Consider the following 14320-nt stretch of genomic DNA (forward strand, 5'->3'; position numbering starts at 1 on the left):
CATTCAGTTTCAACATCCTACAAAAAAAGGAGCGTCTTGTAAAACATGATTACATGATGAACATTTTTCTCCCCAGAAAGTCGTCTGTTTTAATGTTTCCTTCGGCACCGCTCTCTGAAACCACACAAGAAAAGTCTCAGATGAAACTGTGTCAGATTTTCCTCTGATTCTAATGTATCATGATCCAGCTGTGTGTTTCTTCAGTATGTGTCAGTATAGGTTTACCTGTCATGTCATGATCAAGAAGAGGACCCTCCTCCTGCAGCAAAGGCACTCTCAGGGGGCCAACCCTACTGGCTGGCTTTGTGTAATAGCCCTCTATGGTGGTCAATAGGAAGACAGCCGAGGGTTGTGACCCCGTCATTTCTGTCATCTTCAAAAATCAGTGGAGTTATTGGTGCAGCGTGTGGATGTTTTGTTCATTGGGCTTTGTACTGGAACTGTTTCACCTCTGTTGTCAATAAAATATGCCTAAAAAAAGGTTCTAACGTGTGAATTTATTTTAAAAAAATTAAATAAAAATCTGTCTGACACCCCCTCAAAAAAATCCACAGGTGTTAAATCTGTAAAGTTTTCCTTTGATTTTTATCCACTTATGCACAACATCTTTACTAGATAGAGCCAAAGAGCTCAGGCTGTTAAAATAAGTAAAGTGTCACTGAAAATATCTTTTAGATTATTCCTTTTTCATTTTCTGAGTGGAAAGGAGTGTATCATCTTCCACATAAATATAAAGTCTCTTTTTTCAACCAGAAATTGTACAGATGTGAATGAGCAGATTTTACGCTTTTACTGATGCTCATGAGAAGATTTTATAAAAATGCCTTGTCATAACACATGCTCTGTACAAACAGACACAATTAAATGCACTCAGATACGCACACACACACCTATTTGGGATTTTCCACGTCAGACCGTCTGACTAGCTATCTGACTTTGGCAGTCCTGGAGCAGACTCTTGCCTAATATTGATTGGCTTGTCTGTGTGGAGACAGATGAATGCATTAGTACCCAGCTCACCCTGCCACTGGAAATATATTAAGTTCATGTATTAGGCACCCTGTCTGGTTGCCATGGAGATGCACCGGGAGTGAGGGACCAGGGAGGAGAGGGGGTGGGGGGTGGTGGGATGAGGAGGATGGGAGACGAGTGGGGGATACAGGATGTGATGAGGCAGTCGACTTGATTTGTAGTCCCGTTCCCTCTTCCTCCTCCTCCTCTGCCTCTGTCTGTCACTTATGTGTCCTCTCTTACCTCTCGCACTCGAGCATTCCTCTTCTCTTTGTTGCTCCTCACCTCCTTTTCTTTTTTCTCCAACATTCTTTCACCACTACTTTTTAAATTTTCCAAACTCCACCAGCAGAAATACACCGTTTCTCCTTCTCGACGCTCAGTATTCTATTATTTTTGTTGTCCCTTTTGTCCCTTCTTTTTTCTATTTGGCTCTCTCACTCTGTCTCGCCGTCCCCACACCACCAGTTAGACTTTTACTTTTAGTATATTTGTCTTGGGTTTTCTTGCCAACGTGCTTTCCACTTTATCCCTCTACGTACATAAGCATTTAACTCCCTCTTCATCTGCCCCTCTCCCCCCCGCCGCCGCCTCCCTCCTTGGCTCGCTCCATCTCTGTGCTCTGCAGTAAAACTGGTGCATTGAGGCAGCAGGAAATGGGGACTAGAGACAATAGAATGGAGGGAAGTATAGAGGGGAGTCTGTGACGCTCTCCTCTCAAACCCAAGCATGTTGAGGAAACGTGTAGGTACTACTAGGTCGTACTTTTAAAACCCTACTTTCAATTTAATGTAGGATATGCACATAAAATTCATACTCAAGTGTTTGATTTTCAAGCTTCCCCTGGAATATATAAAACCTTGGAATTCCCACAGTGTGGTCACTAGGAGCCCAGAGATTCGAACAAAAACAGTTCACACAGAAACCTTTGTTTGAGTTGGATGCGCAGGCTGCAAAATGTGCACATCTGCTTTGTGTCTCGTGTGTGTTAGCTTGCTGTTCGGGACCTCTCTAAGCTGCTATCAGTGCTTCGTTGATGTGCAAGACAGTCTTCGCCTGTGTTGGGGTCACGTTTTGAAGGAGCACAATGTTAGAAATGTTGACGCCTGCTTCAGAATGCTGGACCGCATATTCAACAACCATGCGAGAGTAATTGAGGCTGGCAGAGTGGGTGTGTAAAATGATCTTGCTGATATTATTTTGTAATGTTTTATCATTTGTCTTCGAGGCAAACAATAGTAACAAGTAACAGTAAGTGACAGCATATGCAGAGAGAAAGTTGGTTTATAATTGTATAAAATGTGTCCCTCTGGCAGGTAAAGGCTACGACAAACAACTGAAAGAACTTCTGGATGCAGAGATCCAGCCCATGGTGCAGGAGTTCGACGAAAAGCTGAATAACGGTACGAACACCTGCTCAGACAGACACACAACTGCACAAATGAAGGAGTCTTTAGTGCATCAGAATTCTTAAGTGAGGTCAGAGACAGAGAGAGTTAGAAATGAGAGATTTCAAAATGATGCCCTAAAGCACACAATTCACCAGGATGCATTGAGCCAAAATATCTCTGTCTCTCTCCTCCTCCTCCTCCTCCTCCTCCTCCTCCTCCTCTCCATCCGTCAGACACAGTGTATGAGGAAAGGTTGCAGACAGCAGCAGACAATTTCATCGCAGCTGCCTCCAAACTGCCTAGAGGTGAGACATAGTCTCTTCCCCCTTTTCCTTCATCTTTTCATCTGTGGTAAGGCCCATATTAGGTCATTACAGCTCCCTCTGATCTCTGCACTCCCGCTGTAATAAGCTAGTTAGGTTATTACAGCCTTTCAAATACTGTGGAGAATAAGGGAGGCTGTCAGGTTGAATAGACGTCTGGATTTCACCGGTGAATCAACTCATCTGATCAAAATTAAATTTATCTATCTTTGTTTTCAGTGTCTGGATGCTTCGGTCCATGTGGTTAGTTTTCGTTTTCTTCTCTTCAATATCATTATTTCTGTCATTAGAGATAGAATACCTTGCATCAGTACTTGTCTCATGCACCCATCAGGTTTTCAGAGTGCAGGTGAAGCATTCAACTGTATTACCTGCCAGTATGACTCCTGCGAATTCCCTCTCGACTGTCCAGGTGAGTATTAATAATCCAACATATTGGATTAGTGGTACTGTTACATCACAATTTTCAAATAGGGGGAAAAGAGATGTACTAATCCAGACTTGACACATCCTTACATAACTATATTCTCACCCTCATAAGAATCCACTCTTGATCCTTGAAATGCTCAGTTTTTGATCCTTGAAATGCTCTTAGCAGAAAGTCGAGATTTAAGAAAGAGACCGAGGCGAGGTTTTATTTCCACACATTATATCTTTTGCACAGAGCCCCCAAGGTACTCTTTAAGTCCTTGGCTTCTTTATGCAAGGTGACAGTTGACTCCCACACACGATGGTATTCGTATCAACCCTGTACAGCACAGCCACTGTTTAGCATATCATCACTTTTACTCCACTCCTCAGAGACCAGGCTTAAGTATTATCATTAAGGAGGGCTCAGACTGCAAGAGCTGCCCCCCTGTGAATGTTATCTGTGTGTGCGTGTGCATGTGTGTCTCCCTGTGTGCGTGTGGGTGGCTATATGTTTGTGTCAGTTAAAGAAATTAAAGCAATGGAGAACAGCAGGAGCCGAATGTGGTGCCGAGTGCCGTTTGACTTACCAGAGGATATTGAGGTGATCTGGAGGTTTGCAGAAGAGGTACGCTTCGCATATGGTGAACTATTCAGGGTCACTGCAGTTACCTTTTAAGGAATAGTTCAACATCTTGGGAGATATGTATATAGGCATATTGGCTGTCTTCCCAAGAGTTAGATGAGAATATTTATGCCCTTCTCATGGTTTTCTGTTAAATATGAAGCTGGAGCCAGGACACAGTTAGCTGAGCATAATGTAACAGAGTTTTTATGCAGTTCCACCTGCCAAATATAGTGTAGGTTTATTCATGGCTCCCTGACACCTTCTTTCAGTGCAAAGCGTTGGATGCAAATCATTGTACAGTGCTTAATTAGTCATGTATCATAAAATAGTGCACCGGTAAACAGGCTAGCTAGCCACTGTGCTAAAATAACTTGTTACTTTTTTATGTGAGCTGTCATAGCAAGCCAACTGTGTGACTGAGCAGTATATAAATTCTGTCCCTACCTACTTGATAAGTGGTAGCAGAGAACAACACACCATCATCCCAGGTTGTCAGTTACTAACAAATTGCCACGCCCCTCTGCGTCTCATAGACCACACAGCTGAAACACATTGTAACATGGTTAATGTTGTGGAACGGTCGTGGTTAGGTTTAGGCAACAAAAGATAAATTGTCCAGTGTTACTTTAAAACGACATTGGCTTTTGGTGTCACACTGGACAAGAACTGTGGTCTCCTGGCTGAAAGTCTGACCACATCTCCCACATGCCTTATGCAGACTTTCTTGCTCTTTATTCTAGTTGCTCTCAGCGTCAAGTATTGCTGCGGATGGGTTTACACTGGAGTAACTTGAAATCCCAGTGGGTCTCTTAAAGACGCTAAAGGCTCCCTTCATTGTCGATATTACATACTGGCACAAAGCAGCGGCATTTGATGCACTGCGAATGAGAATGGGCTGCAGAGAAATAGACCCAGGGCAGGTGAGTCGAGAGGTCGCTTAGGGAGCAAGTTACTTCATCACTTTTAAAACTCAGTAATTAACACATTATATCTCATTTGTTTAATTTGTACAAAAGTTTGTACGAATTAAAAATAAAATATTGGGTTTTATGTGAGGAATAGTGAGGGACTATTTCTTGGCTGAGTGCAGTGATTTCCTGCAATCTTACTGTCACTGTTAGGGTTGCTAAGACTGCTAATACTGGTCACTGCACCAAGACATATTACAGGAACTGCCCATAAAATCATAAATTACTCATAGGTTTTTGTTTGGGGTAAAAACAAAGCATGGTAATTAGTGAGCTTTAGAATTGCCGGTAGGGAATTTCGTTACCTTTGGTCAAAGTCATGCTACCTGCTTCCCTCCATTTTCAGTCTTTATGCTAAGCTAAGATAACTGGCTGTAGCTTCATATTTAACACACAGATATTAAAGTGGTTTCTATCTTCTCATCTAACTTTAAGCAAGAAAGTGATTAAGCCTATTTCTTAAAATGTTGAACTGTTCCCTGTGTATGTGCAGATAAACATGAATGAGTCCTGCCAACAGCATTTGTAAGGATTTTCTCCTGTACAGGTGAAAACCCAGCAGGTGGATCAGTTTAAAGAAGTGACTGCGGGGGTGGACAGGCTCTATTCCATCCCTTCAACCAGCTCGCTGCATCAGGGCACATACCAGTGTGAGATCTACTCAGGCCAACGCTCCATTGTCAGGCTATACTACTATCTCACAGGTAACAAGACAGGCCTCTTTTGGGAGGAAGAATTGTGTGTGATTGACACCGATCAATGGGAGGTCACTTGAAACAGAGCAAAACAACTCCTTCACACTTGAGTAAATAAAACACTTAGAAGATACACATGCAGTATTTTAGTAACTGAAATGAACGTACCAGGCAGGGTTTGCCTTCACATATGCAAGTTTCATACATTGATTCATTCATTTCCCATAACTGCTCCTCCTGGTATGGAGGGACAGGTCGCCAGACTATCATAGGGCTGACACATAGAGACAGACAACCATTCACACTCACATTCACACCTACAGTCAATTTAGAGTCACCAGTTAACCTGCATGTCTTTGGACTGTGGGAGGAAGCTGGAGTACCGGGAGAAAACAGGGAGAGCATGCACCCACCCCAGGTTTCAAACCCCCCACCCTGGGTTTGAACCAGAAACCCTTTTGCTGTGAGGCGACGATGCTAACCACATCAAGTTTCATACATATGCTTTATATATAATGCTAAAATCATATTGGGTTGCTGAAATAAAATGTTTAGTTTACCTTAAATAATGCTGTGCCTCATGAGGTAAATTCAACAGTTGACAAATCTTTACTAAATATTGTGAATAACTTTTGGGGGAAAGAGGAAGCCCAAGTAAATTCACAGGGAAAGAGCATATTAAAAGCAGAAAATAAAAATCCCTCTTCAAATAAGAGGAAATATTGACAGTTAATGCAATAAAATGGGCAAAATGTCTGTGCTAACTGAAATCATGGAGGCCATCAATGACATGGATCTGTGCAGATGTATGTAAATGAGTGGATGTGTATTTAATGGATATGCATATTCATACAGCTAAGCATGTGTGCGTAAGTATTATGTACTATATAAGTAGCCTACATGTGTATCTTTCCTGCACTCCCTGATTAACTATTAATGTAAATTCTTATTAGGCTTGTTCTTATGAAGACACACTTTTACTTTGCTTGCTATTATCTCGTATTTTCTCTTTATGGTGAAAGTTATCATTATTACACCTACAGCTGTTGAACTGGGGGTTATAAACCCACTAATGGCTTAATTAATGTTTCAAATTAATAGCAACGTATTAAAAAAAGATATCTCAAATGTATTAGTGCTAAAATATCATGGGAAACTATTACAAGTCATATTTTTAACCCCAGAAACAGTGTTAATATTTGCCACTCCCTCTCTTCCTCTACCACTATCTATTACTTTTAGTCCTTAACGTTGAGTTGAGATTCTCCCCTGTAGTCTTCCTCGCCATCTCTCTCCCTCAGTGACCCCCCAGGTTGTGGCAGGCCACACAGAGCTGCAGGAGATATTCGACCTGTCTCTGCTCCCAGGAGGGCGGTTACTCCCTGCGCCTGGTGGTCCCCCTGACTCCCTCCTCCTCCTCCCCTCGCCACTGCTTCTCGCCGCCTGTTTAACTGCTTTGCTTCTGCTGCTGTTCCTCTCCCTGGGGTAAATCAGATCTATTATTTGTACCGTGTGAGACACAAGCAACAAAATAACTTATAAAAGTCACACCTTTTCCTGAGAAGTCAAGATGCTCCTAGCTGAGGCACATATTGGTTTTTATCTTATATCCCACTGTGTCTGTATCTGTTGCAGGGCTCTGTACTGGTCATCAAACCCAGAGCAAACATGCCATGCTGAACAAGCAGATGGAGATGGAGATTCAGTATCCTGAGAGTTGGATAGATACATAAAGTGTAATAAATTTCATCAGTCCACTGGTCTTCTGAAGAGCGTTACGTCATTGCTTATAGAAAGTGTGTGTGGCTTCTTCTGCCACTAGAGGGCAGGATGCACATCTCTATCTGTGGTGAACTGCTGACTGAAACAACTACATGTATTCTCATCTGTCTGGCAGTGATGGAGAGTAACTAACTAGGTTTACTCACTTACTGTGCTTAATGTAAGGACAATTTCAAGTTACCTGAGCAATGGAAATATTGTACTTTTTACTCCTCTACTTTAATTAATCTGTCAGCTGTAGTTACTTTTCATATTTAGATTTGACAAAAACATGAAGAACCTCTAAAATCTTTGTTATAAAACTGCCAACAGTGTGTTATAATTAGTTAAAATTAGCTCCACATCAATCAGCTACAGTAGAATTTGATGTATGAAATGTTTTAAAGTATGTAATATGTAATAAGTATGTTTTATTTAGTGTATAATCACCTGACAATAAAAATTATCTTAGTATGGGCTGCTTATATCTACATAGGGAGCAGGTCCTTGTCCACAAAATCAGCTATATGCACTGCCATGTTATTACAGTGGCTGAGAATGGTCAACCCAAACACTGGCTCTAGATAGGGCCATTCACATTTTCTTGTCGATATCAGCCCCTCCATGACAAGCATCGTCAGAAAAACACTGATATTTAGCATGAAACTGCTTCATTCAGTGTTTGTAGCGGTTTAAATCACCAAGTCTGTTTGTTTTGAAGAGGAGGAGACCTCTGCAGGTAATATGGCTCCCAGTACAACCTACCGAACATCTGGATCTTAATTTGTTAGAGGAAAAAAAACTGAGCACACATAAGCAGATTCTGGGCTAGTCACCCTTCAGTGAGCCCACCAGCTTTTGAGTTTCAGTTTGTTGCAGTTTGCAGTCCTCACCACCAGATGTCACTACACTGCTCCATTTAGTAAAGGGTCTAAATACTTCTGCCACCGGATGTGTCAAAAGAAAAGCTAAAGAAATAAGATTTGGTGCAATGCTGTTTTTAGTTTAGTCATGACAGATGGGAAAATGTCCAGTTACCATCAAATATAAATTTCCCACAAGGCAAATGTGCTTTAGTTTTAACAACACAACACAAGTTGACATGTTCATACTTTTATCCATCACTACCAACACTGATGGTGTGGCAGTTATATACCTAACGTGAACTGTTCTGGTGAGACAATAACATTGATGATGATGATGATGATGATGATGATGATTAGGTTCCTTTGGTCTCTTGTGTGTAGAAACAAACAGGACCGGAAGCTGGGCTGTACTGAAATTGGAAGATGGGGTAACACTGACCTGTGTAAGAAATGTGGCCTTATTACAGCTAGGAGACACCTGGATGGACAGTGCTGGGTGATGGACTGATATAGCCATTGTTCCTCTGGCCTGTGTGAGAGGATACAGCAGGCCAACACAGTCAAGACCTCAGTTGACCACAGGGAGGCAGCAACATGCACTAAATCTCATGCCAGACAACACTAGAGGAAGAGGGCATCCACCTATGTGAGTATATTTAGCATGAATCTGCATTGAACTTTGCCGTTACATTTAGTCACATTGGCACCGTGGCTCAGAGTATATTTGGTTGCCAAAACTAAAGACAAGATCTGCCCAAACAAATCTGAATCATACGTGACAAAGGGGAAGTGCCTGTATTGCAAAACAGTTTTTTTTTTAATTTTTAAAGAGAATGTGACACTGCAGTCATACTGTATATTTGCCAACATATTGATTGTTAAGAGTGGGCCCTCAAAGCCAAACGCCTCGCCCAAAACCCTCTGATGTCATAGTCAGCCATTGTGGACTGGTCAACAGTGAATGTCAGTCAGATTGAAAGTCATTGAGCATTACACAACAGATTCTCTTTACTCTTTTGTACTCTGAGCAGCATGACCCGAGAACACCTCTACACTCCGGACCTTTGATGATGATTGTTTTTTTCTGAAGTGACCCAAAAAAGCAACAATTACGTCTCTTAACGATTGTATACTTTGTTTCTCCTTCAGAAAAGGAGCGGCAGGCTACACCTGGGTGCTTCAGGTCAATGTGACTTCCACTCCAGTCTCTCTAAACACAAAAGTGCACAGGCACAAGGGTGCAAGTGCACTCACAAGATCACATGTTCAGGTGCATATGAAACCCTCTCTGTCACCCACACCTACAGTCTGAAGTGACAAAAGTTATCAGATCAATCATAATTAAATTATTGATTACATAAATAAATATATTTCCCCCCCTTTTTCTTCCACCAATTGGAAAAATAAGTTTTTTTTACACAACACATCCACGCCTTGCCACTACTGGGTGTCAAAACAAACTGGTTGCTATGAATGCAGAGAGGTGGATACCAGGAGGAAAATACACTAAAATTTACAACTTAAAAAAATAAAACCCATCTCCATCAACAACAGTCTGACATACCAGACAGTCGGCGGTCTGTGGAGGATGAAATGTTGTTACATGGTGAATATTTTGTGATACAAACAGATGTTTTTTGTTTTAATTGAAGTGATTACTGTGGGGATGCTGGCAGCAGTGAGAGGGGAGGTACATGCATAGAACATTCTGTATGTAGCTCCTCTCTCTGTCCTTAAGTTACACCAGTGAAGAAAATATGAAGTCTGAAGGAGTAAAAACATTCAAAACACCAATTACAGGTAGATACACCAAAATATGTTTTATTAATTTAACACAACAATTTGAAGCACAGGGGGAAATGCACATGTATACATTCCTTTAACATTTAATAATCACTTATTAAAGGGGCAATCCAGCATGACGATGGTTAGAAAAAGATCATGCTCTGGCTTTAAATGCCTAGTGTTGGGGCCAAAATCCCTGCTGGAGTGGCAGGAATCTGTAAAAAACTATCATTTTTCATGCCACTATCTCAACAGGAAAAGCAATGTTTTTCCACTAAAATAACAACCGTGTTTTGTGGTAGTTTCCTTGTTGGAAGCACAGCAATAGGTTGCTACAAAACAACGTGTTTGGTGCCTAGAAAGCCGCTGGAAACACAGCAATGACTCGCTAAATCACAACCAGCTTGGTTGTTTATTTTGGTCTCAAACATTGGTCTGCAGCTTGGCAAGATCTCACCCAGGTCATCCATCCGCCCCTCAACCTCACAGTGACAAAGTCAGATCAAACACTACATCCCTTTAGAAATGTTGATGTGATACAATGTGCAAATTAAACATAGTCATGGTTCGCAGAAATGTACAATGCTATCATTTTCTTCTGGCGACTGAGCTGGTTGTCAGTGTCTTTTTTGACTCATGAAGAGTTTTGTTAGTCTGAGAAAATAACCCAGTTGATATCATCTGAGTTTGGAGCTTGAAAGAAGCGGACTTGCACCAGGCAAGAAAGCTCTAATGAAGGGATGCAAGATAGTTGCATTACAGGACACGCAGTATACAATGTGTTGAAGCTTGAGAATATCTGAAACTCTGCTTTTTCTTTTGTGACCTTTCTTTTTAAATCTGTTTCTTGCGAGTCATTTTGAAAATGATCATCAGAGTAACTCATTAACTCAATGTCGTACTTGTTTATGTTTTGATTATCAGCCTGAAATTTATTCCTGATTCAGTGTGAATAAGCCCTGGCTGATTGTACACCGAATTTTGGTCACTGCTTTATGTTTTTGAGTAAACAATTTTTCACCGAAACATCACCTGGCAGCTTCCCCACCCGTAATTACAGCCTCACATAGATAACATGCAGAGAAAATGCATACTGATAAAACCAAGCTGTGCTAATCTCACTTATTATCAGGTCAAAATGATCAAATCATTCAGTAGAGATTTGTGCAGTAAAGTATATAAATTAGATCCTATTTCACTTTCCAGATGACTGCATTAGCATGATGATGACCCACATTGCTCACAGTGTTGGTAGTGTTTAATTGTACGCATTAAGCTGCAGAGTAATTTCACTTAGAGTGAAACCACATGAATGATAGTAAAGCTTGTGCCCTCTAACACCCACTACATTAGACAGACTGTAGCACGCAGTCATGTTACTGAAGGACTCTCTGCTACAGAATGTTTCACTTCTTAATAATTACATAGTTGCTAAGAACCTCCTGTTTCGTTCTGATAACTGCAAGGCAACAGACTGTAACTGCAGTTGGTGGTTCCAGGTACAAGACGGAGATGTCAGATGACTCAGGCACAGTCTGCTCAAGAGGGCAACACCCCACACCAGTGCAGTAACTGCCTTCTGCTGGAAAAGCACAGCAGCACCCATCCTGAGTACAAAAGGGGCTCATGGCTGATAGAGAGATAACACACATCATCAAAGATTACCACTGCAGGAATGAAGAATTCACATAATGAACAATCCCAGCCAGGGCCATATCTGAAGTCATGAGTCCAGGTCCAGACCAGGCAGGGGACAATGTGAAAATATCATGCCCTGATTATCCTGGCCAAGATAATAACAATAAATTATATTATCACGATCGTCATCACAATATGCTTAAAACTGAAACATACTGGAATCACTTTACCTTACATTCTGTTAAGAAACAAATATTTTATTGCATCATCGATAGAACACACATCTTTTTTAGTGAACATCCTTTTCAATGAAACAAACTCAAACAGTCTTAGAGATCCAGGCTTTGCAGTAATTGCATCATATTTTTCAATATGAAACATCCCAAAGCTTGATTAAGATCTTTGCATTGCTTTAGGTTAGTGCCCACACATTTTCACCTTGACCTTGTCACATATCACCACGTAGTTGTGGACTTTCCACGTCAACATGTAACGTGCAAGGTAGCCTGAGTGCATCTGTTGTTGACGTTCTTGGACGTCGTGTCAACTTAAGCCTATTACATGCATTGTGCTTTATCAAAATACTCTTCCGTTTTTACAGGAAATGTACAGTTTGGATACAGTCTCTTTCAAAATAAATGTACTACATGCTGCAACACTACGAATTAATGTGTTTTTTCTTCAACAAGTGCATGTAGTTATCATTTAGCCAACACACACATGGTTACATTTAAAAAAAAGTCACAGTTTGTGAACACCAGCCTCCTGGGTGAAAGTCTATTATTGTTGGACCCATCCAGCCTTCCCACCTGCCCTACTTGGACTTTTTTACCCCTTAATTTACATTGTTCCCTGGTAGTGTTGCACGGTATACTGGTACTAAAATAGTACCGCGGTACTAGAGTATTCCAAACGGTACTATACTGCATTTGGAAAATACCGGTACTTTGAAATTGATTCAATTCATTAATTTAGTTAATTTATTTTACTCATTTATGCACACAAACACCTTTCTTGTTCCTATTGGAGCACAGATTGCACAAGTGGTGTGTATCACAACACCGTATCAACATCCGCAGCTGGCACACGTGAAAAAAGACAAGAGAAAGTCTGCCTCGCAAAGGGAGACAACACGAGACAACACAAACTTGGTGGAACATTTGAGTTACCAAACCATGACGTCCATACCGAGGTACTTACCGAACCATGATTTTTTTGGTACCGTTACACTCCTACTATTTATTGTTATACAACAGTTAGTTCCGGCCCTGCAATCTGATTGGTCGAGAGACAGTAAAACCGTGACAATATTGGAGTACAACATCACGGTTATTTCACTGTGTATGTATCACTCTGCCTCACAGCTGATTGCAATCAACAATCAAATCAAAACTGACGGTTAGTGTCAGTTAGGTCAGCAGTTGTGTTGTAGGCTAATTAATTTATCCACTGTCAAACAGCCAAAAATATGGATTTATTTCCTAAAATAAGTTTTTAATGGAACTATAAAAGGTCATCAGAGGAAGATGAGGGAGAGGAGAAGCTGAATCCATCTGAGCACACATCCAGGTTTGTCAGTGTTTCATCAGCGGAGCTCAATGACTTGGAGAAAAGCAACATACTGTCAGATCAGAAGGCAGAGTCGGCTGTGCCTGTGAAGCGACAGTCCACCATGCAGTCACCAGAGACTTATTTCACCGGCTGCACAATTAATGGAAACGTGCAGATAAATGTGTATAGACAGTAAGTGCCTGGCGCACCATGTCTGCATTACATAGCAACGGTGACAGCGGAGTCCTGAGGGAACTATTTTTGTTGGCGGAAGACAAATAAAATGCTTAAATTATCTATTTTGTCCTCATTTTTCAACATTTCTTAATCAGCCTTGCTTATTTAACTGTTGAACTGTTGTATAAAAGCAATGTCACACTCGAGCTCGTGATGTTGTACTGTGATATCATCACGTGTGTGATATTGCTTAATTCTAAAGGTTTGTATCCAAAAGGACTTTTCCTTAGGAAAAGTACCAAAGAGTACCGAAAAGTATCGAAATTCATATTGGTATTGGTACCGAAACAAAGATTTTGGTATCGTGACAACACTATTCCCTGGCCACATTTCCCCCTGACAGCGATGGCACCCAGGGGCATCTCATGCCGATGAAAAAAGGTCGGCTATTTTCGTTGGTGTCTGACGCAGAAGTCACTGCCCAAGCACTGGTATTCGATGACCTTGGAATGAGACCCGGTTGGTGCGTACCTGTCTTGTTCCTTTCCTGTTAGTTGCCCAGCAGTCTCTTTGGGTGCCGCTATTCATGATTATCTTGGTGATGGAAATCCACTATGCTCAAGTCCCTGTGAGTGCTGTTTGTATCACAATCGACAATAAAATTGTATATCATCCCATCCCTGGTCCAGACTGAAATACCCTAACAACTATAGGATGAGGTGCTGTGTAATTTGGACAATTTTTGATGCAGCATGATTGCAAGTGGCTGCAATAACACGGACAACATCAATGGTAGTTATTGCCTTGATCCAAAATGTTGTCTGTTTTCACAGTAAGTCATGTGCTCTTGAGTCAACTGTAATGCCATATTTTTAGTATAAACACACAAACAATCAAAGAAACATCACTGCACATACACACATGACAATATACATTACACAACACAGATTGACTCTAGAGTTACTGAGAATGGCATTTCTCTTTTTAACTCATTTTGTAAGTTAACCTTCAAATTCTTGTCTTGACTGACGTCTGAATCACAAGCTACTGTGGATTAAAGGTAAAACAGTTGACTTTAGCATCTGTGAGAGGTAACGCAAATGATAATCACACGAATA

At 41.1% G+C, this 14320-nt stretch overlaps 1 protein-coding gene across 1 annotated transcript; it reads left to right on the forward strand.

The window, feature by feature from the left end:
- Positions 1-1968: 1968 nt before the first annotated feature.
- On the forward strand, positions 1969-7160 carry spaca6 (sperm acrosome associated 6). Its single transcript, XM_078171856.1, has 9 exons — positions 1969-2182; positions 2328-2414; positions 2636-2707; positions 2945-2968; positions 3060-3137; positions 3658-3761; positions 5277-5433; positions 6726-6909; positions 7060-7160. Exons 1-9 carry the CDS (start codon positions 1969-1971, stop codon positions 7136-7138), a joined length of 999 nt encoding a protein of 332 aa, XP_078027982.1. The 3' UTR covers positions 7139-7160.
- Positions 7161-14320: the final 7160 nt, after the last annotated feature.

This window comes from Epinephelus lanceolatus, chromosome 10 (genome assembly GCF_041903045.1).
Source record: "Epinephelus lanceolatus isolate andai-2023 chromosome 10, ASM4190304v1, whole genome shotgun sequence".
Taxonomy (NCBI): Eukaryota; Metazoa; Chordata; class Actinopteri; order Perciformes; family Serranidae; genus Epinephelus; species Epinephelus lanceolatus.

Coding starts and splice junctions, on each gene's coding strand:
- spaca6 (XM_078171856.1), top strand. CDS start 1,969: ATGTGCACATCTGCTTTGTGTCTCGTGTGTGTTAGCTTGCTGTTCGGG. Junction 2,708..2,944: donor TGCCTCCAAACTGCCTAGAG/GTGAGACATAGT, acceptor CTTTGTTTTCAG/TGTCTGGATGCTTCGGTCCA. Junction 3,762..5,276: donor TCTGGAGGTTTGCAGAAGAG/GTACGCTTCGCA, acceptor TCTCCTGTACAG/GTGAAAACCCAGCAGGTGGA.